The 23545-nt window shown below is 36.5% G+C and overlaps 2 protein-coding genes across 2 annotated transcripts; one reads left to right on the top strand and one right to left on the bottom strand.

Moving 5' to 3' along the window:
• Positions 1 to 2655: 2655 nt before the first annotated feature.
• Positions 2656 to 16854, top strand: RB195_000257 (uncharacterized protein; the record flags this gene model as incomplete). The annotated part of the gene is made up of 11 exons (XM_064196496.1): positions 2656 to 2767; positions 4855 to 5034; positions 7840 to 7959; positions 9500 to 9645; positions 13097 to 13217; positions 13284 to 13486; positions 13550 to 13640; positions 13756 to 13907; positions 14309 to 14540; positions 14604 to 14814; positions 16728 to 16854. 11 exons carry the CDS (start codon positions 2656 to 2658, stop codon positions 16852 to 16854), a joined length of 1695 nt encoding a protein of 564 aa, XP_064052377.1.
• A 274-nt stretch (positions 16855 to 17128) lies between these two features.
• On the bottom strand, positions 17129 to 20842 carry RB195_000256 (uncharacterized protein; the record flags this gene model as incomplete). The annotated part of the gene is made up of 5 exons (XM_013441079.2): positions 17129 to 17259; positions 19183 to 19245; positions 19445 to 19543; positions 19941 to 20339; positions 20821 to 20842. 5 exons carry the CDS (start codon positions 20840 to 20842, stop codon positions 17129 to 17131), a joined length of 714 nt encoding a protein of 237 aa, XP_013296533.2.
• Between the last annotated feature and the right edge of the window lie 2703 nt (positions 20843 to 23545).

The following is a 23545-nucleotide window of genomic DNA, read 5'->3' as shown; positions in this document are numbered from 1 at the left end:
GCTTAATGGGAATGATGACTCATTTCGGGAATTCTTGCCTTTTCAGGAATAATGCGCATCTCATTCGTCGATCTCACTCTCTGATGAATTTAATCCGAATGTGCAATATAATAAATAAGAAAAAAATGCTCGAAGACGAGCTCTACATACATGTAGAGCATGTGGACTCATGAAGACTTAATGGACAAAAAAACTAAGTCTATATAAAAATAAATATAAATAAATAAATGTAATAAATAAATGGGAATAAATTTCAGATGAAAATAAATATATGGATAAAAATATAATATAACCTGTAGTAAAAAATAGTAGAAAGAAAATCTGAAATGAGTAACGCGGCATGCTACACAACATTTGAAGATCTAAAGATTCGTTTCAGAACAAAATAAAAATAAAAATAAAGAAACATAAAAAAAAAACTAGGAATAAAACTTTGGAAGGTGAGCTCTTACTAAAATAAGCGCGTTGTCTACGTTATCTACTATTTTGGATCTTATCGGAATATTTTGTTTACGACAGATATTTGGTTAAATAATTTTTATTCATTGTATCCTGAGTTCAACAAAAAAAATATTCACGAAATATAACCTAAAGTCTGTAAATTCGAATAGGTATAACCTACAGCAAAAGTAAATGAAAGCTCTAGAGCTCTTTTTCAGAGAACACTAACACTTTTTTTTTGCGGAAAAGCGATGAAGGCACTTTGTGGAGACGGTTGGCGTTCAATTCGATCCAATTGACAGAGAACCTGATTACAAATTACAAAATATTTAGGATTTTTGTCAGTTATCGTTCAAGAAGAGCACATCAAGAGTTTTTTTTTTTTCAAAAGCTGCAGCGGAGGAAGAGGAAACCAATCCACTACACAAGGTGTTGAACGAGGCCAGTTTATTTTTTTACTTTACTTTACGAGCCAATTTATTATGTTATTCCAAATGTACACTTCCCACTTTTCATTGATATTTTCACTTTTTTTTTATTCAACAACAAAAATATTCCAATACCAATATAATCAACAGAATATTTGGCAACCCTCGTACATCGATGTGGTAGATTGTTACTTCTTTTAGCCCAGGACTCAAACTGCTGGAAATCGAAGTGTTGACGACCGTGAAAAAACCTATGGGACAGCACTTAACACTTTATTTTGTGGGGTTGAAATTTAGACGAAATTTTAGTGATTCTTTTGATCTTTTTTGTTTTTTTTTTATGGGACCTCTATGAGTGTCTTCAAATAAATATAAAATGTGAAATAAATATTACATAAATCATAGCTAGAAGTCATCCTGGTTCAGCTCTTTCTAATATCGAATCCTTAATATTTTATATCATAAGGGATCCCTTGGATAACCCACTATTTAGAAACGGCGCTTCTGAGTTTTAGAAATTAAAAAAGATTTTATTCACTCAAACTAGTTACTTTTTTTACGCGCAACGTTGAGCAGTGAATTTTCATTCTCGATCATATGAAGAAGCAAACGATACCGGAACCATGCGAAAATTTCCTACGCGACAATTTTCATTGTCTGTTGTTTTGTTTTTGATAGAATTCATCAACAAAAATTTGTAACTATTATTATTTGATTATTTAATCTACTTTTTCCCGTTTAGTGTTTAATTTTCTAGTTTAATTAAATTTTTTCTCACAAAAATCTGTTATATTATGTAATAGTTTGATTATTAACTTTTTTAGTGTTGTGTTCAATTTTCTAAATTAATTAATTTTTTTCTGAATTTGATAAGAATTTGTTACTTCCTAAATTTTGTCATTATTCATGAATTTTTAGTTGGAAAGAGTCTAATGATATTCCATAACCTTCTGCTGATCACAAAAATAGATCAAATAATATAATAAAATAATATTAACAAAAATAAATAATAAATAATAAATAGAATAAATGATAGCATGGTATTTACATAGCAAAGACGAGTTCCAATAACCGAACAGATATGATTATAAATTCCCTCTATGAACTTCGAATATTCGAACTCATGCGAGTTGAATATTCACAGCTTGGTTGGAAATGCTAAGAGCACTAAGGAAATTCTCTGAGACGTGACGCGCCCAATCTTTATCGCAACGATTTCCGGATTTTTCTGTTACTGGATTAAAATGTGCTGGGGAAAAGTGTGTGTTTGGAGGCGCTGAAACGAAACTAAATTTACGACATCGTTGAACGTGATGCGTATAAATGTTTCCGTTGTGCCGGCGGTAGCGGTATGTTCCCGATCGTCGACGAAACGACAACGAAGTCGACAGGCGGCTGGCTGATGGTTGTGTGTCTGTGTATGTGTGTATGTGTGTGTGTGTGTGTGGTGCGGTTTTCGAGGTCGTCGCCATCGCCGACGACCAACTTACGGATTCCTTATCACCAGCACTGATCGACCGTATTCGTGGTGGTGGCGGTGGGCGCGGGTGCGGACGCGAGAGCGCGCCGTCACGAGAGACTTCGTGGCAAAGGACGCAGACGCGGTGCTCCTCCTTCAGCCGGTGCGGATCGTGGTGGTGGTGGTGGTGGTGGCTGTGGTTGTGGAGACCTCTGCGTCGTGCGCGTCGTCCTCATCATCGTCGTCGTTCTCTCATCCGTTGCACACTGACCTTCCTCTCGAACATGGCTAGCGGATAACGTATCACTTACGCACATCACCTCGGCTATGTTCACTGTAGTATTACGTCTTTATGACGTTCTGCTTCTGCTTATCGTCGTAATTCAACGCTCTGAAGCTGCATCCTTACATTCTGTCGGCGGCATACTCAACGCAGTCGGTAAGCTTATTTTTCTGTCACCTATCCTTCCATGGAGCATACTATAGTGAAGGAGATCCAGAATTGTAAAGATAGTAAAAATCAAAATTTTTCCTAAAATGTTGAAGCAACTGGACGTATCCTCGGGCAAATAATCGACAGCCACAATCCGTCTTAACAAATTTTCCAGTTCTTTCGTGTTCTCTGGGCAGAGTGCGGACATTTCTCAAGAAAAAAAAAGTGGAAAAAAAATTGAAGTAGGCTGGTTCATTTGACCACTTTTTGTTGAATGAAATTCAAGGTTCCTTTTTAATTCTATACGATTTTTATTTATTTATTTATTTTTCTAAAATATTTGTGTTTTGAATTAGGGAAGGTGTAATAAATACCACAAAAAAAGAAGATTCTAGAAGGTCGCTTGGATGTTGTCGTTTACATATTATACATTAATTCCCTGTTTTAAACACTTCCGTTTTTTTTTATCTAACCTTTGGATTTAATTTAAAGTTAGAATTTAGTTTATTTTTTCATGTGATTTTTCCTATTATTTTCGATTAATTAAGATTTATTGTGATTTTTGTTTTAATTCCTGAGCTAGTGGGTCAAAAATATTTTGATACCTTATTCTGCGCTCTCTTCTTCGGGGGCTATTTTAAATAAAATATAACAAAAAAAGGGATAGAGTCTAAAATTGAAAATATGGATTATATTCATCCTACTCAAACCCTAAATTGTAATTTGGAACTGTGATTAGTTGCTTATGTCTCTTGTTGTTATGCTTTTTCTTTTTTTTTTCTTTTTTTTTCTGATAGAGCTTGAATAAGTTTTACTGGATACATTGCTTCTTTCCACAGTAAATAACACCGTTTATATTGTATTAAATAAACAAATAAATAAGATAAACACTGGTAAAGACATGGAATCTGATAGTGAAAGATGTATTTTGACGGCAAAAATCGCCTGAAACCTGTTTCTGCTTTGTTTTCTTGCACTCAAAGCGATATTTCATAGGGAAGCCGACAAGAGACGAAAACAATGAAATTTACCTGTGTACTAGCCGCGGATCATGGTAAAAACTAGCTTTTTCCGTGTAGTTTAAGGATTTTCTACGGTATACACGCAGGATTTTGGTACTTTTCAATTCGCATTCGCTTAATCATTCACCTCTTTCAGTACAGTACTTCGGTAGCTATCAAATACAATGTACAAAAGTATTACCTGTGTTCTTCATATGTTCTTAGTGTGGATTAAAGGATTCGAGTGCATTCTAGAGGTGAAAACATTTGGAAATTTTGAAATTCTTAGAAAAAAAATTGTGTTTTCCATATGTTCTTAGTGAGAATGAATTAAGGGATTCTAGTGCTTCCCGGAGGTGAAAACCTCCAAAATCCTCAGATGTGACAGCATGAGTGAAATAGAAAATTCTCGACGCTGTAAACGATTTTTTTTTGCCATCGGTGATCGAAAGTGCAAAGTGTGAACGTTCCAAATCGCCATATCGCCGTCGTTGGGTGTAAAAAACTTTAACGCTGACAAGTTCTAATTTCTGATTTTTTTTCTGATGTATGAAAACTCGGATTTAATTAATCCAACAATTTAATAGGTGAAAAAATAAATAAATAAATTCTTAAAGAAATAATGACTGAAAGTTTCTTCTTGCGCTGAAGTGAGCGCACAACGAGTTTCTTCCCCACCACATCCGATTCATAAGTTTTTAAAATTAATTACTATTCGTAATCATATTACTATTGCTATTATTATTATTATTATTATTATTATTATTATTATTATTATTATTATTATTATTATTATTATTATTATTATTACTATATTTATAAGTTGTTTCTTTCGTTATTATATATTAAAGTGTGTAAAGTGTTATTAGTTACACGTTATTTTATATCTAGTTATTATTCGATTCTTGTTTGGGTGTCTGTGAATAAACAAACAAATAAATAAATAAATTTGTGAAGAGATAACGACTGAAAATCCCGTGAAGCAGGGAAATTAGTGAGTTTAACGAGCTTCTACTAAAATATTTCTGCTTCCAACGGATAATCATCATTTAATTCTCGATTGAGTAAATTTTATGCGATTTTTTCTTTCAGTAAGAAAACCTGGCCTACCGGACACGTTGTTCCCCACGATTTGCCCTCCGCTATGCTCAGAACTTTTCCATGCTGAGGAAATCGTTCAAAATAATTCCTATAGCGAACGATGTACATGTATGTGTCCGCGAACAATGCCAGTCTACCTGAACACAGCCGGATATTGTGTGGATCGTCTCGGTGAGTGCTCAGCTTCTGTTTCTTTAGCTATCCAGAGTATCTCCTGAAGATGTTTTTGCAAACTTCTGTCATGCCATGCCATAGCGATTTGTCGTCGACTAATACGACTCCCCCGCCGGAGACGATTAAGGATAAGGGGGGGGGGGGTTCATTTACGAGCCCGGATCGCCTTTGCTATTAATCAACGACGTGTATGTGTGTGGTGTGTGTGTTTTTTCCTATCACATATAAATTAGTGGAGTCGATGCTATCAGCCATCTACAGCACTTACATACTGAAATGAATTACATCACATTAACTATAAACCCCCCTTTTATCTCGCTAATGCTGGCCGTTCCCCTGGAGGAGGAGAAGGGAGGGCGAGGAAGAGGAGGAGAAGGAGGAGAAGAGGAAGGAGGAAGAGGAGAGGAGGGGGACCGTTCAAAAAGGGTTTCACACAAATGCAGAGACTATGGCATACATTTCCATTGAAAATATTTTAAAAACTCCACAAATAAATAAACTAAACTACAAACTTCGCTTTGAGATTTTCGAATATTCGAATTTTTTCGAGAAAAGCCAAACTACATCACATTAACTCTGAACCCCTCTTTCATCTCCCTAATGTTTGCCATCCGCCCGGAGGAGAAGGAGAGGGAGAAGGAGGTGAAGAGGAGAAGAAGGAGGAGAGTGGGGGACCGTTTGAACACCTCACAGATTCAGAGACACTGAACTCATTTCCATAGAAAAACTTTTGAAAACTCTAAAAATAAAAAAACTAAAGCTAAAAAAAATTTAAATCTAAATCTCTAAAAATAGAGGATTAGTTTCAATTTCAATTTTTTTTTCAATTTCTACTGTATTGAGATTGAAAGGAACATATAGACCTCTTTCATCTCTCTAATCCTTAACATTCCCCGAGAGGACTGTTCGAAAGCTTCACAGATTCCGAGAGTGGACACATTTCTATCGAAAAACATCAAAAACCCCACAAATATAACTCAAATTTTTAAAATTTTTCCTTTTAATGAAATCGGAAGAAATACCTTTTTCCTCTCTTTCTAATCCTTCTCATTCGCCTAGGAGGACCGCTCAAAAACTTCACAAATTCAACGACCGGACACATTTCTATCGAAAAAAATCGAAAACCTCATAAACAGAGCTCAGTTTTCCAATTTTTCCTGCAGTGTGTTTAAAGGAAAGTTTTGAAAGGAACATAAACATCTCTTCCATCCCTCTAAAGCTTACCACTGCCCTGGTAAAAGCTTCACAGATACACGTGTTTATTTTTGAAAAGAAAAAAAATCGAACACTTCAGAGCAGTATTCCTCAAATTTACTTATATTAATTCACTCAAATTTCTCAATTTATCTTGCGTTGAGATCGAATCCCAACGGAAAAGGATATGTTGTTTGGAGGATTCAAGATATATATATGGGTTGTCCGGACATATATCGCGAATCTCCTGTTTATTACATGCGACACAGATTCGATCCGATTGAGATTCACTATCTACAGTCTCACCCGGCCGTATGTAGGAAACAGCGTAATCCGAATCCTTCCTGACGTTCGACTTCGGGTTCGCGTGAATATGTAGGAGAAAACACAACCATGGCCCGTGTATTTCACGGGGAAATTTTGTTTAAATATTTTGATGTTATATAACTTATTAAATTATTAAATTGATAAAAATAACTAACGATAATTGATAATTTGTTAAATCGGCATAAAAAATCAAAAATACTATTTTGTAGTGGAAGAAAAAAGGTTTTTTTGATTACAGGAATTAGGGGACTAATCTGGCTCAATAAAAGGTCCCAGTCAAGCAACACACATCTAATTATTGTGGGTACTTGAATTTTGAAGTTTTTTTTTGAAGATTTAGTATAATATTGATAATAAAAATTAACAAAAATTAAATCAGCATAGAAAGGTAAAAATATTTTGTTGTAGAGAAATAAATGTTTTTTTGTAAGACATGAAAACAATGCTATACTTTTTCTATGCGCAAATTAAAATTTAGAAAAAAATTCGCCATTATTTGTGCCTGACAGAAAATTTATTTCGTGTGAAGAAAAGTAAAAAAGTGGTTTCGATGTCGCTGCAGAAATTGTGACTTATTTGAAACTAGAAAACTAAAAGAGATTTTTAGCTGCACGAAAGTGATTTGTAGGAAACTCTGATTTTTTCATGCACGACATGATTCCTATCGACATGAGATGGAAACTTGAGTTGACTCTAAAATTGTTCACTTCCATCTCTCCAAACCGTTTGCAGGACAGCTATCGTGGACCTCACATATTTTTTTCGAAGGCACATATCTTCTCATTCTTTCAATTAAAAATATTCCTTAGCTATTTACGCTAATTATTTTTCGCTACTTTATCTATCTTCTTGGGGCTTGGGGAGATGAAAGAAACTGTGTAGATGAAGGGATGATTTTCAGTAGTTTTGCTGATAGTGGACGGGTTTTCTGACAACATAGAGGTTAATGAGGGCGAGTGTAGCGCAGTCGGTAAGAGGTTCCTCTGTGACTGCACGATCGTCCAATAGTTCGAAACCGCTCTAACGCAAATCAAGCCCCCGCAAATTTCTCACTCCATCTGTATCTCCCGATTCTATGGGCCAGGTACCTGAGGTACATCGTAAACTTCAAACGATTCTGAATTGAAGTGTACGTGGGGGCGCATCCTAAGCGGATTGATTAACGCCGGACACTTTATCCTTTCATCCTTTAAATACCAACGAAGATCCAGCGAGATCCAGAAATTCTTCAAAAAAAACTACTTCCACTCAAAATAATTATGTTAAGCTACTTGATTACAGATGAATGTCGTCACAATCTCGCGTTCAATTCGTCGATCGAGACCGAGCGTCTGATTCCGGTTGTGTCGTTACCGGCGAAGAATGGGGTCCTACATCCGAAAGTCCCGATACGATGGCGAGGTAAGAGGGTGATTAGCCGAAATACTTAACTAGATAACTCAAAACGTTCGGATTCCTATCGGGGAATTTATGCAAGAAAAAAATCTACGCAAGCACGCCGAAACGTTCCCGAAAAATTACTACTACTACACTGTCTGTCTGTCTATCTGTCTGTCGGTATGTCTGTCTGTCTGCTCGTCTATCCGTCTGTCTGTCTGTCTGTCTGTCTGTCTGGCTGTCTGTCTCTGTCTGTCTGTCCGTTTACTGTAGAATCACGTGCAAATGGTGAATGTTCATGAATGACCCTGAGATTAAATCTAATCTCGCAGCAGAACTGACTCATCCCCCGTCTTCAGATTGTTTCTGGTGATTTTGTTCCAACTCGTTGGCTAATTTTTCCAAAGATTAAAAATCAAAAAGAGAAAAACCCCATAATTCTTCCAAAGTAAGGAAAAATCCATCAGTTTTCTTTTCAAATGCTGTTCATGTCGAGTTCTATTCTAAGAAAATCTATGAAAGGTAGATCACCTCCGAGAGAAAGGGTTTTTTTTTTCTGGAAGTTGCTAATTATTCAGCAGCTGGTGAGAGTTCTCTCTCCGATTACATAAGAAAACGAAACATTCTACTGATATATTATTATAAATTATTATTTTATTTTTCATTATTATTTTATTATTGTATATTATTACAGGAGAAAAATTAAGGAGTTGTGTTTATTGAAGAATTATTATTATTGAAGAATCCAAACTCTCTTCAAGGATTGAAAACATATCCTTCCAGACCTCTCTGCTTCCAGATTTTTTCTTCGGAGTTTTCCAGAGTTTTGTCACTTTCTAAAAACTCGCCGCCAAAAAGTTCTTTTGCTGATTCACGCGACAGATTCCTTAATAGAACGCGGTGATTGGTTAGACAGAGAAAGAAAACAGTTTATTTCTCGTTTCAGAATAATTTCCTTCAACTGAAAACTATTTATAACATGAATCAAGGCAAAATGATGTTTTGGTTTATTACTTTTCTGGTTTTTTTTGGCTCCTGCTTCACTACTGCGAAGTATAAACCAAGCAAATGCCCGCCCTAAAACTTCCGTTGCTGTCCGGAAATTACTGTGATCTTACATATTTCCTGAGGTTTTCCGGATATTCACCTTGCTGCTGTTATTCTTCATCTCATTCCTATTTACAGTATACGTATGCACCCCGAAGATTTTTATTCATAAATTCGATTCGATTAAAACGGTCGATTACATGATTAGTTAAAAGGTGAAAGCTGTCCGAACTCAAAGATCAGCGTATTTGCGTGGATAAAAGCACACCAAATCTTGGATTATTATGATCGTAGACTGCTTAAGAACGGGAAAGCACATGCATCGATGATCTAATTCTAGATTATGTCTTTAAAATTTGTAAACAAGTGAGATCGTGTAATTTTTTAACATATTCGGAACTTGAAGAGGTTTTTTCTAATGTATGCAAAGCATCTGAAATATAAACTTTTTCGAAGTTTTTTTTTCCAAAACAAAACCTAACGATGAGAAAATTTATGAATTAGTGTACTGTTTCAGATGGAGGTATAGCAGTTTCACCGGAGGGCAGCGTCGACTGTACCGTGAGCGCAGTGTTCTTCGATAACATGGATCATCGGTGGAGAGCAACCACTCGACGAACCCTTTTCGAGATATCTACAGTACGTGGACGCCCTGCGGTAATGGTGAGTCGATGATGTTCCGGGGAGAATTTACAGACTCTAGTGATCCATTAAAAAGTCGTCCAGAAAGTCAAAAGGCTGCTACAACACCGGCTACTGCCCCAAAATCCATCACCAACGGGGTAATCCGCCGTAAACCGTCAGAATCCGTGGAAGCGGCCAAAATTAAGTTTTCAAAATACCATTCAAAAGTAATGGAGCCGCTGATTCCAACTATGCTTCCAGAATTTAGTTTCGACAAATTTGTAGCCTAAGAACAGGCAACGTTTCCTTCGTTAATTACTTTTATATCTCTGCAATCCTGCCATTGGCGTATCCTACGGATATTTCTTCGTGGAAGGTAGAGATGTTCATAGGATTCGGGCATGTTAAGGTCTTAGGATTTTTTAAAGTTTTTAATTTAAATTGATTTAATTTAATTGATTATTTAATATTAAAGATTTAATACTATGTAATAATAATGATATGAAATAATGTAATAATTATTGTAATTAGTAGATTTTATGTATTAATTATTCAATTAATTATTTAATTTGACTCTATTTTTTTAACTTCTGTCAGGATTTTTGCGGTAGTGTTCTCTCCGTTGATTTCTATCTTATTAATTAATTTCAACAGGAAGAATGTGCAGAGAAATTACTCAGGGCGGTTTTTTCTGTTTGTTACCTTTTTTCCTCGTCCTTCTTATCCTTTTTTTCTTTTTTCACTTTATTCTTACTTTTAAGAATAATCCTTCTTTTTCTTGTCCTCTCATGGATCTCAGCTTCTCCACACCCCTCTAAACTCCATTATATCTTCCCTCATTGATTATGGAGGAGACCGTAGAAATCAGAAATATATAGAGGAAAAGATGAAATGAGGCCCGAAAAGGTTAGGTAAAATGGATTTAAAACAAGAAGGGTGCGAAAGCTTCCTAATCTCCTTAGCTCCTTGAATTCCCTAATTTTCACCCCATATTCTACCGTAAAGCCGTAAAGGCGCTAACAACCTCTCCACCTTTACAATGGTTAACTCATTCGTATTGAGGACAAGAATGGCTGGTTCTGTGACTGATTCCTGCAAATAATTAATGCGAGCCTGTCCAGAATGTATACTTGAAACCAGATGTGTTCAACCGGTTGGACGCGACGCGTCTGCCGCAGCGCACATTCCTTCTTTTCTTACCGTAATCGAAGGCGCATCGTCTATGATGCGCATTAATACGAATATAACTGAGAGGAACCAGTTTTCCCATAACCTACATGTAATAAAAGGATGAAGTCTTTGTCGAATCAATCCGCTTCGGATGCGCCAACGCGTTTCTCTGCAGTTCGGAATCGCTTGGGGTTTAGGAACGTGTGTGTAGCCCAAACAATGACTTGAAGGGGTCAGTCTTTGGATCAAATCAGTGTTTTTATCCTCCCACATAAGTCCGGTACCAATTTATTGATCCCGTAACGATAAAAGGCTTGGTTGGCACCACAGCGGACTCGAACCATCGATCGATCGTCCAGTAACAGCCGGACGTCTTACCGACTCAGCTACTAATAGCCCTACAATATTTTTGAAGTAGATCCACAAATTGAATTCCATAGATTCAGTCCGAGATAAAACCCCTTTCTGTACGCGAGTTAGTCTTGATTTTTTATTAACCACATATTTTTTTGTCGTTGTTATTTTATGTCATTTTTTATGTGGCGACACTTTATGTTATGACTATTTTTACTGGAAGTCTTTATCCTTACTGCAGCAGAAAAAAGTAATGTGGTCGTAAAAGTGCTTCCGACCATTTCCATGCTCTCAGCGCTCGTAATTTCTTCTCTTCAGGAATTTTTCACACTTCAATTTTCAGGAACGAATTTCAATTTGTAAAGTAGGATAGTAGATAAAATAACAGGTGGTCCCTGTGAAAATTTATAGCGTTTTGAGACGGTTGAAATTGTATCGATGTGCTGTCAAAAATGTGCGATGAAATAGGATCCATTGTAGATCCACAAAATGCTTCGAACAATTTAATACGTCTGAGAAAAGATTTTAAAAAATCACTAAAAAAATTGCCAAAATAAAATAAAATAAAAATAGTTTAAAATAAAAGAAGGTCGGCTGGCTTAACAAAGAACTGTTCATTTTTCATGCGATCCGTGCGATAGAAGCCGTCCGCTTATCGGTCGACGTTCACTTGAAGTAAATACTTTTATGGTTCTCGTTACTGTATGATACCGTATTCTCCGTCCAAGCTGTAGATTAGATTATTTGTAACTGATGACGTTTTTTTTATATTTAAATTCGCGCACAGAAAAAAAGAAAAAAAAACAGGAGTTTAAAGTTCATTCTATTTCTATTTTTATTTGTATCTTGTATCTCCATTTAAAAGAGCATTTCGTTCTTTACCAGATACTTTCCTTGGCTTTTTATGCCGATTTAATTCTTGTTCATACTTCGATCAATATTTACTATTTTGCATACCTGAAACAAGCAGAATCACAAACAGAGTGGGGGGGGGGATCTGTCGAGGCCATCTTTATGACATATCACGTTACGTGCTAGAAATCCTCCGTCATCCGCGTACATTCTTTTGGATTAGAGAAAACTGGAAATAGTCGCCGGCTAAACGATGCAAAATACGTGTTCCAATGCTGAAAAAAAGAGCCAGACGTCAAAAAAACATTTTTTTAGATTTTAGAGATTTTTTTCAGACGCACGCGTAGGTGCTTTGTTTGAGGGATTGCAGGAACTCACACCTTTTTCGGAAAAGAAGTTTCTTTTTTGATTAATTTACCGTTGCCGTGCCAACACAGTACTATTCACAAAGTCGAAAAATTTTTCGGAAGAGCGAAAAAAAAAGAAAAATGAGGATGAATAAAATAAAAATAATAACAAATAAAATGTGGATGAACACATGGAAAGATGTGAAAAAGGAGAAAATTTGGTTATTTGGTTTCAAGAGTTCCCGCTCGATTTCGGGAATTGATGAGGAATTATAAGTTCCTATGAAAAGAGTTTTTTTTTCTGCTTTCTACTTGATTTCAAGAATTGATTAGGAATTATATCTTACTCTGAAAAGTTTTTTTTCCGATTAATTTACATTTTCATACAAGTTCATTGCTATTTATAAAGGTCTGAAAGGTCTAAAAGGTCTAAGAACGTAGAAGAGCAAAAAAAAGAGAAAAAAAAACGAAAAGAAAGGAAAAGAAAAGGAAAAGAAGCGCAAAAATTAGATCTGAAATCAAAAAAATTCTTCAGATAATGTTTCAAAATAATTTATCCAGTACTTGGGATCATATGTCTTCAAGCAATGTCAACATGCATATCCTAACTGTAAAAAAAAACAAAAAAGTGGTAATTGTAAAAAAAAAAAATTAAAAAACTAAGAAAAAAACCTGCTGAGACAAGGTGAAGCACAGTGACTGAAGAATTTAAAAAAGTAAAAGCACTTTAAAACTAAAGTTTAAATTTAAAAGTACGCCACTTTAAGTTTCTTGGCACGGAAACAGATGTGGCGATCCTGACTGGAGCTGTTGTCCAGCTGAAGCTATCCTGCGCCGGTTTTGCGCCGGACGAACACTGTCTTTCTTTCCGGGTCACTGGAGTATCCGGTGAGTTCTTGAAGAGAGCTCTTCTGCCTTCTCTCCTTCTCTCTCTTTATAATTTTATCTTTCCAGGAGAAAATCCTTACCTTCCACCTTCTTCCGGGACCAGAGCAGAGCTATTGTTCATCCTGGTGCTTGCGTTTCTTCTTGCGCTTACCGTAATTGGTTCTTTTATCGTTTGGCATCTATGTTGGCGAATCAAAAAACGACAATTGATTTCCGATATTCAAATGCAATTCCTCTATCATTTACAGCAACAACAAGAAGCACAAAAGGTAAAATTTCTCTTGTTGTCTTGTGTGTCACACAACACAAATAAACAAATAAACAACGGTCAGATGGCGGCCGCACACGCCTCTGAAATGAGTCAATGTGAATTCAAGGCCGCCTTGGAACGTATCCCGAAACGCCGGCTGTATTTCAGTTCAGGTGATCAACTCTTTCTACTCAAAACTGCATGGGACCCACCTGGAAACAATAAAATGATTTACTGGGACCCATCCGGAAACGATAAAATGATTTAAAAAAATTTCACATAATTTAGAGTACTTGGATGAGGCGATGATGGTGAATCCACCACCAGTTGCCGAACAATTCCTCGCTGATCTACGGAGAGTGATAGAAACAGCACGAGAACGAATAAGGATGCGACGTTTTGTGCCCATGCTGATCACCATACCTGAGGACCATGAGGAGGTACGTATAACTCAAAGTGAAATATATACTCGGGTCAAAACGACATGAAAATCGCTGCAATTGCATAGGCGGTCGAGCTGGAAGTCCGAAGTTTGAATTCCGGTGATGAAAGTGGTTGGGACCATCGCTACCTTCACTGGAACTGCAGCGATAAGGGGTGTTAGTTAAAGTCCCTCGTCGATCCTAATCGCTACGCGCTACACGATCCAAGCTCCAGTCATCGCTGCACTTCGAATGAAGCTAGCGATGGTCCCGCCTAGGTCCCAACCGCTAACTCCGCCACTGCGCTTCGACCGCAGCCGACGGCGGAGCTCTGACGCAGCCCCACCAAACATTCATGTCGTTTTAACCCGACTATAAACAACTGGTAAACAATGCGCATAAAAATCAACAACTTTTAGACCACGAGTTCCGTTGTCCAAGAGAATGAGCCAAATAATGAAGAATCGCATGTGATCAACCAGCAAGAGTCACCGAAAAGCGACAAATCCGTCGACAGCGGTCGAGAATCACGTTCGGATTCGGATGACTCAAGTAAGGAGGAGGAGGATGAGGACGAAGAGGTTCAACCGCAAGAAAACGAAAATCCTCAAAACGAGGAGCGGAAGGGAAGCGTACGAAATCTTGTACACGGTAAGCACGTACATATTATTCTTAGAAAAAGAAGAATCATTGAAGTGTCAGGAATTTTTACAGGATTTGAAACTCGTTCGTCGCCAACAACGCAACTTCCGAAACCATCGCGGATTCCTCCACGGATCCCAGCGAAACCTCGTGCGCCGCCCACCTCTCAAATCCCTACACTTCTAGGCGAATCAAGTCCACGACCGCTGCAGAAATCTCTTTCGTTGGCGCGTGTTCCTTCTCTACCGAAGACCTCACCTCCACGAATGCCGTCGGATTCCAGGTGCACACAGTCTTATTCCAGAAAATTCTCTAAAAATTAGTAATTGTTCCCACAACGAGGTTACAGTCATCTAAAGACGCTTCTAGGAAGGGTAAGCGTATGAACAGAATAAAAGAAAAGAAAAAAGAGATGAAAAAGGTGAATGGAAAAAGAGGAAAAAAGAAAAAGAGGGCAGAAAGTGAAAAAAAGGAAAAAAAAGAGAAAGAAAGAGAAAATTGGAAAATCTGAAAAGAAAGCCTGAACTACCGTAGTCTTTTTTTTCTTACATACTTTACAAAAGACACAATCTTAGGCAAGCTTAACTGTAATATACTGTAACTTCTTACAGTAGGAATTGTTCCCCATTAAAAATATACAGTCCATAAAGATATCACCGCGCCTCGCGTTCAACAGATATTAATTTCCCTGGTGGCCTCGTCGACGTCGCATTGACCTAATAGAGATGATATCCCAATGATAATCTCGGACTCGCCTTGGAAATTCCAGGGAACAGAAATCAAGCCAAAGTTCTAGTACAAGGATGAGAATTTCCATGGATAGTTGCAAAATCCTTTTTGTAACCTTTTTCTGTATACGTATATGATGGAAAAATGAAGTGAAAGCGTAAAATAAATGAAAGCCAGCGCATGATTTTTCCTCTATGGGCCCTCTAGGCACAAAATCGTCAAGTAGGCTCCACGAATTTGAGTTGATCACCGCTCCAGCAGGTTCCTCGGGTGCTTTTAGCACTCGCTTAGCTTCAAATTTTCCCATTAATCGAAGCAGAAATCCCTTAATTTGTTTTTCCTTTCGTTTCTTTTGCTTTTGACAGTGAACTAGAAGATTACTGTAGATTTCTGGTCTAAACCATACCGTACTAAAAACAAATAATTTGTTAGGTTCTTCATAACTTCCCCAAAATGTTGATATACAGAGAATTACAAAAACTAATGAAAATTTAGGATTTTTTTTTAAGATTTTGAATTTAAGATTAAAATTTTCGTTTTGACGATTCAAACAATTGGAAAGCAGTATTAAAATTGAAGATATGAAAAGATTAAATTCCACTCTTCTTCAATCTTTCACATATTTGTCAATACCTAATTTTTCCGTGTGTCTCTTCTTTTTTTCTCGTTTTTAAAAAACATCAAGCTTCTTTCGCTCTATTACATTATTATTTCTCAGACATTCCCTCAGCTGTCCACCCTTCAAAATATTTTGAAAATATACCTCCTGGTTACATAAATACATACGGGAACTGTAATTTCATGTTTAAATCCACCTATCACCTTCACCTGATGATGATACGATGTGTTTTAGCTTTTACTCTTGTATTTCCATTATATTTTCTTCTTCATATATTTACTATTTTTCTTCTTAACTTCTTTTCCCCTAACTTTTAGTAGTCACTAAATTTTAACAAATTTTTACAATACACATAGTCTGATTTATATCCATAAGGTTTGGAAAATCGGGAGAGGGTGGAGCCGATGGATACAATAGTATTAAGGCTCGCTCTTATGCGAAAACACTGAAAAAATGTACAATCTCTACAGTAGGCAAAAAACTTCTCTTTTTCTCTTTTCTTTCTCTCTTTTTCCTTGCTTTTTAAGATTTTTCATATTTTTTCTATGTCATAGAGTGTGAATGGAGCAGAGTATGTAGTTACGATACATCTTTTTTCTTCTTTCATCTTTTATTATTATTTATTATTTCATTTCTTTTATTTTCTTTCTATTTTTATCTTTTTTTTACAACATAGTGAGTGGAAATGGGAAAAGATAGTTTTAGCAAAGTCCATTTCCATTAGTTTTATCTAAACTTCAACCCTTTTCCCTCAAAATATACCTTCTCCTAAATAATAGAATACCAAACACTGTTCAGAAAAATAATAATTTTATTTTCTTTGCGCCCGATCAACACTATTTTTCCAGAGCTCGCAAAGGATACGCCGTCTTCCCAGCCGATCCAATGCTGAACAAATCGTTACCGCGACGCAAACGTGCAATCCCTCGACTTGTAGCCGAAACGTCCTCGTCTACGTCTACCGCTTCCAGTTAGGAAAAGTCATCCTGGGCTCCTCCGACTCTTCCTAAATTTTCTGAACTGCCTCAAATCATCGTTCCATTTGCCTCAACAATCCATACACACAGCCAACGTTATTGCTCTTCCCGTGATCTCCAATGTGTCTTCATTTATTCGTTTCCCAAAGAGAATCGAAACGGGTTTTGTACAATCGATGAATAAATTATTTTTTAAAATTTATGTACTCGCAAAAAATGTACAGAGCTGTTAATCTAACAGTTATACAGAGATTTTAAATATTATCGGCGGTTCATGCAGGAATGAAATTCGCGGTACGTTCGTCCACGTTTTTCACATTCGCTAAGCTGATGTCAGTGAGTCCTTCCACCAGTTCTTCCTCGGTTTTTGAAGCTTGTCTTGGGAGAAAGACCGGTCTACCGTCTGAAATTAGTTCAAATTATACAAATTTTGACTTATTTTCTTATTTTATTTCATTATTCTTATTTTACTTCTCTTTTTTTGTTCTTTTTATATTTTTCTAGCGATTGGGAAAAGGAACAAAAAGAGTAGGAAAACGTTTCCTACTTTTATTCTCTTAGTTTACATCAAAAATGTTAAATACAACGTGTCTCGTGCTTTGGAGAATTTTCCAGGATTTGTAGAACTAAACGGAAATTTCGTCTTCTCATTGGAGGAGGGGAAATGTGATGTGATTATTGAGCTGGTCGTCATATTTGGCGTAATTTCCTGGGTTCTCTCAAATGAGAATGAAACTACCAAAAAAAATCAAATGTACCCTAAACCCAACGTAATACGGAATCCTTGACTAACGATGTTGGGGTCGCTAAGGGCAAATATAGAGTTTGGGGTGTTAATTAAGTCTATGAGCATGGTACCGCCCAATTCCTAATCAATCGTCCTGAAAAATGACGTGGGAATCACCTTAGATTCCACAACGCAAGTTAGAACCCGCCACTCCTGCGCAAGGGTGGCGCGTTTCAAAGTGCTTCGTAGGATCAAGCACAATTTCCTACATAGTTTTTCTCGACGATAATTATCGTTAATTTCGTGTTACGATTATTTTAACGTTGTGAGCGCGTCGTTGCAAAAAAGTGAGTGGTTGGTTTTCAGATAGAGCGCGGAGTTGAGCGAGCATCCCTTTTAGCGACATTCTGAACGCAACTAAACATACTTTAATGAGTTGGTTTGATTTTTGTTGTAAATGTAATTTTTTCTTTAGATTATTTTTAATCCTTTCATGGACCATAAATTTTCAGACTATGAAAGGTTTAGGTCATTCTTTATCACTTTGTAACCCTGAACAAACCGTATACCACTGCAAGACATAATAACTACCAAAATCCTGAATTTTTTTTTTTGAAAACAAGTTATCGTTTCCGATTTAATTTTATGATAGGTAAAGTTAGTGGGATTCCTTATCAGTTAAAAATTAAAGTTAAAAGTTAGTTAGTTAAAACGATAAAGAAAATGAGATAATAATAAAATAAAGAATCTATTCATCTAATCCGAAAATCCTATGAAAAAGTAAGATAGGTCGCATAGACAAAAACATGTGAAAATTCCGTTCATGTGAAAATTTCCGAAAATTTGTACTTCTTTGATGAATATTACGGTAAAGATGTTTCGTCAGGGATTCTTTGAAAATGTTTTTGAAAACTAACGTATGATTTAATTTATATTTTTATATTTATAATTTATATTTATGCTTTGAAAGAGGAGAACAGTAGATGTAGAGAAAGATATGCGTACACAATACGCTGTTTACGCTGGCGCCACACATTTCCAGGGTAACCAAGCATAACATTTTCTCTTCAATATATGTAATTAATTTCCTGAAGAATTACGGATGTGTCACAGAGCTTTCCATAAATTTTATCTTATTTTTTATTTATTTTTATTATTTTATAATATATTTATAGCGTAATATTTATTTTTATTTCGCAATTTTTATTTTTCTTCCAAAAAAAAATTTGATCTATCTCTTTTTGATTCTATTTTAATTTGGTTTTTTAGATTAATTTTATTTCATTAAATTTTATTTAATGGAATAAAATTAATTTCATGTCTTTAAATTCAATCAACAATATCGATGCTGAGTGGAGGTTAACCGACCGAAACCTAACGACTTTCTATTTCAACTCTCTCAACTCCTCCCATATGCATATGAGTCTCGAAACGAAGAATTTACAAAAGTGCATTTTTTTCTTTCACTTAACTTGAAGTCAATGAAAAAATCAAATGAGGTCTCTATAAAGCATATAAGGTGCAAGATAAGTGCATGTAAAATACGATTATTCCTATTTTTAAGCGTTACAGTAACCAGGAGCCTACTAAATCACTCACCTTCACCAATCACTATTTCCACATCTGACATTGGATCGGTTAGGATTGTTTTCGGTAACGACACTAAACAGATTTATGGTCAATGTAGAATGTAGAAATCTCATTAATTGACGGCGGTAATCAAATGCTATGACGAGAAACAGATCTCTGACACGGTGAACGAAGGTCCCGTACGGAATGACGAAGGAAACTTTTGTTTGGGTTCTTTCAGAAAAAGAAACGAAAAAAAGGACTTCCGCTTATCCAGATAACGATAACTGACTTCTTCTCTCGTGGATAGCCTCGACATGCGCGTCGAGGTCCGGCGATTCGACTGGACTTCTGTCCGATTTCATCCGAGTACGGCCCGGATTTTGCTTTTCTGGAAATCATTCGAATATTCGAAAAGTTCAAAGCGAATATCTCTAAATAGTACATAAAGGGAACATGGTATAGTCGGGTAAAGACGATATGAAGCTCGATGGTTCAGTTGCCTTCAGAAGCAACAGCGCTTCAATTGGCGAGGTGGACCGGAATTTTTGCCGTAGAGATGGGACCCTCATTGGCACCAATCGTCACTGCAGTTCACAATTGAGATCGAGGTGGGACCCTCGCGAATTGCAACGATGAGTGGTGCTAACAAGAGTCCCACTCGCGATCCCAACCGCTACGCTCTAATGTACCGCTTCGAGCGCAGCCGCTTACGCAACCGAGCCCCGAGTTTCACGTGGTTTCGACCCGACTATAAACGTATCAGCTGAAAAAAGTTGTGCACTCACTTTGCGCGTCCATTTCCTTTCTGGATACCTTCTCATTCCCACCCGTGGAAAAATCCTTCCTCGACTTCTTCTCCGGTGCTTCTGCTACGTTCGCGGTTCTGGCGGCGTTGGTGAACTTCTCTTCGCTTTTGCTCTCCTTTCTTCTTTTTATATCCTCACTCATTCCGTTCTGTTCTCTTTTCATCTTTTTACACTCGTTCTCTCCCGTTTTATGGATATTTCGACCAACGGCTGATTCCTTGGGATTTTTCTCTACGATCACTCTTGCGTTCTCCTTCTTTATAGGCTTTTCTACAGGTTTTCTATTGCGTCCACGATCCTCACATGAAGAATTTCTCCTGTTGACCTTCTCTTCTGCTCTTTCCTTTGGTTTCCTTGTAATATTTTCTTCTTTTGTCCCTAAAAACGAACGACTTTTTATTAATGTTACAGTTTGTTACTGTAGAAAATCCACAAAAACTTTTTCTTAATTTTCTACAACAAGGAGGAAAACAAAAAACCATAGTTTAGTCAATTCTTCTGCGAAATACTAGGTCAGTAGAAAGAATATATAATGTAATATGGTAATATTATATTTATTTATTTATTGAAATAAATATGAAGAAATTATATACATAATTATATTATACACATACATTTAGAAGTTTATGTGAATGAAATAACATTATATTTATATAATATGATAATATATAAAATATTGCAAATGTAATTAAGCTTCAAAATCCTAGAATTTTCTAGGATCTAATTATGGACGTGAAACTAAGTGATAAAACTGAAAATGGGTGGTTATTTTACCGGGAATGAATGATTGATTGAGCGTGATTTGAATCAAAAATAAACAAATGACTCGTTTTTGCAGCTTCAAGGATCATAATCTTACCTGATGACATTTTTCGTAGCATTCTGAAGCAGACTAAGCTGCTATTTTTGCGACAATGTTATTGTCTCGTTGTATCAAGCCATGGAAAAACTCTGTGTTGTCTGTTGCCATGGAAATTCTACTGAACAAGTAATGTTTCTGTGATTCTCTCGGCTAAATGAAATAACAACCAGCTTGATAACTACTGTATATTAAAAAATTTCTCATATATATATATATACGTACATGTTATAGAAAAATAAAAAATATAAAATAAAATACAAATATAAAATAACCAAAATATTTATTTTAAAATTTATGTATTCTGCTGAACAAGTATGTAATGTTTCTGTGATTCTCTCCGCTAAATGAAATAAAAAGCAGCTTAATAGCTACTATATCTTAAAAAATTATTATATATGTATGCTATAGAAAAATAAAAAATCATAAAAATAAAATGTAAAAATAAAATAACCAAAATATTTTTTTTTAGAGTTTACATATTAATCTGCATGTTTTCCATTGTGCTGGGGGTTCAGCGAACTCCTCATTCCTGCTATGGAATAGGGATCCTAAGTGTTATTCGTGTGGATTGATGAGAAAGCACGAAAAAGATCAACTACTGAGAAAGACAGCTGCTCCGAAAAAAAAAAACAAAAAAAAAAGCTATTAAATTAAAAATGAGATTATGAAGGCCTATGAGGGAATATGAACTAGAACTAGGGTCAACTGTGGTATTGGGAAAAAATCCTCCCAAAACTCAGACTCATCCTGACTTCTTCTCTTTCATTGTCACTAATATGGTCTCGCTCACGTAGCAAATAAAAATTAAATATAATAAATAAATCCTTTTAAAAAATAAATCATAGAATTGATAAATAAAATAAAATAAAGATTAAATAATTTAATGAACAGTAAGTAAAATAAATGCACAAAAAAGTTTTGAAAATCAAGAAAAATAGTTTTGCAGGATTTTGAAAATTTGTAGTTGATTTGGAGTTGATTCTAACGATTAGTCCTAACCCTGAAAGGAGATAAGTGCACCTGAGAACTCTTGTCACTTTCGAAATATCCGAACATTCAAATCATTCGAAGGCATAGAAATTTCGACCGAAGACTTAGGAATTTCGAATATCCTGATTCTGTTCAGCTAGGATATCGCCAATCCTTAAACTTTCATAAGTTTTTAAAGTACTAAACCTTTAGAAGCGCGTAAAAGGACAAAATAATCGAACTAAAATAGTTCTACAGGTGTAAGATGAGGGATAAAGGAAAGGAAGGAAAGGTTAATTAATCTCCTTGAGATGCGACCCCCACGTTCACTTAAATTCAGGATCGTTTGAGGTTCACGAAGGGCTAACTGGCCTACATAATGACTTGTGGTGGCTAGTCGATGTGTTAAGTCAGTGTTAGTTTTTATCCTCCCAGGCAAGTCTGGCACCAATTTATCGACCCCGGAGGGGTGAAAGGCGTGGTGAGTACTAGGGCGAATTCGAACCCCCGATCGATCGCGCAGCCACAGTGGGACCTCTTACAAACTGCCAGACTACACCCGCCTTCTGATATCTCTGCGTAAGCTTATCCGGTTACCGAGATTCCGCTCGTTCTGAACGGAAGCTATGCACTCACTTTGCGAGTCCATTTCCTTTCGTATTTATCCGCTGTATCAATACGTCGTCTTCAAGGAAAATTTTTTGAAATTTTATAGCAGCAAATTTTATTGCTGCTCACAGATATAAAATGATAAATAGAGCTTTTTTCCTGATACTTGCTGTTATTACCAGATGCAGATTTACTAAGTTTTTCAGCTGTGTTTACCGCTGAGTTGCCTACGAAACGTCTACCTATTTCATCATAACCATTATTAGACAACAAAAAAAATTATCGTTTTCATGAAAACCGATGACTACATCGGAAGCGTCTCTATCAGCAGTTATATACCATCTCCGGAATCTCTGGAGTATTAATATCTTAATTGATGGTGGAGTACAGGTGGGGTATTCGTATACGGGATCGTAGATTAAGGAGAGGGAGATGATTCCGTCCATTTCTTCCTAATTGCCGTAAAAAACGGCCCGGAAGATTCGGCGCTGCACAAGGATGGCGCGCTCCAATCGAACTCGGTGTAGAAAGTAGGGCGCCGGAACGCTCGAAGCCGTATCTTCCGGCCCGTTTTTTACGGCAATTAGAAAGAAATGGACGGAATCACCCCCTCTCCTTAATCTACGATCCGGTATACGAATATTCCACCTGAAATCCGTACCATCTCAGATTCGTGGAGTGATGCCTTTAAAAGGGATTTAACATTATTTCTATCAATTTATTTCCTTCCATCCAATTCAATTCCTCACTAAATTTCCCACTTGATGGCGCTGCCAGGATTCAGTTTGTTTTAGCCTTCAGTTTTATACAGCCCATCGAGCATTCAGCTTCAAACACATTAGTCCGTTAATGCACTGCCTCAGGGGATTAGATCTCTTGTGTCCATCACATCCAGTAGTGTCCTTTTAGCTTCTTTGTGTTCGGTTTTTTCTTACTAAGCTTGTCCAACTCTGGCTTGCTTCTATATATTTCGTAGATTAACAAAAACGGAACATTACTACTGCTCCAGAACTGCAAAGAGCAATTTGGGGTACTGTACTCTAAAAGACAAACTTTAGAAAAACTGTAGAATACGGTGCCTGCACGTATAACTGGATGAGAACGACGTGGAGCTTGCTGAAGTTACGTAAGCGGCTGCGCACGA

Source organism: Necator americanus, chromosome IV, assembly GCF_031761385.1.
Source record: "Necator americanus strain Aroian chromosome IV, whole genome shotgun sequence".
Lineage (NCBI taxonomy): Eukaryota > Metazoa > Nematoda > Chromadorea > Rhabditida > Ancylostomatidae > Necator > Necator americanus.
Note: the sequence above shows the minus strand (reverse complement) of the source record. Positions and strands in the feature narration are given on the sequence as shown.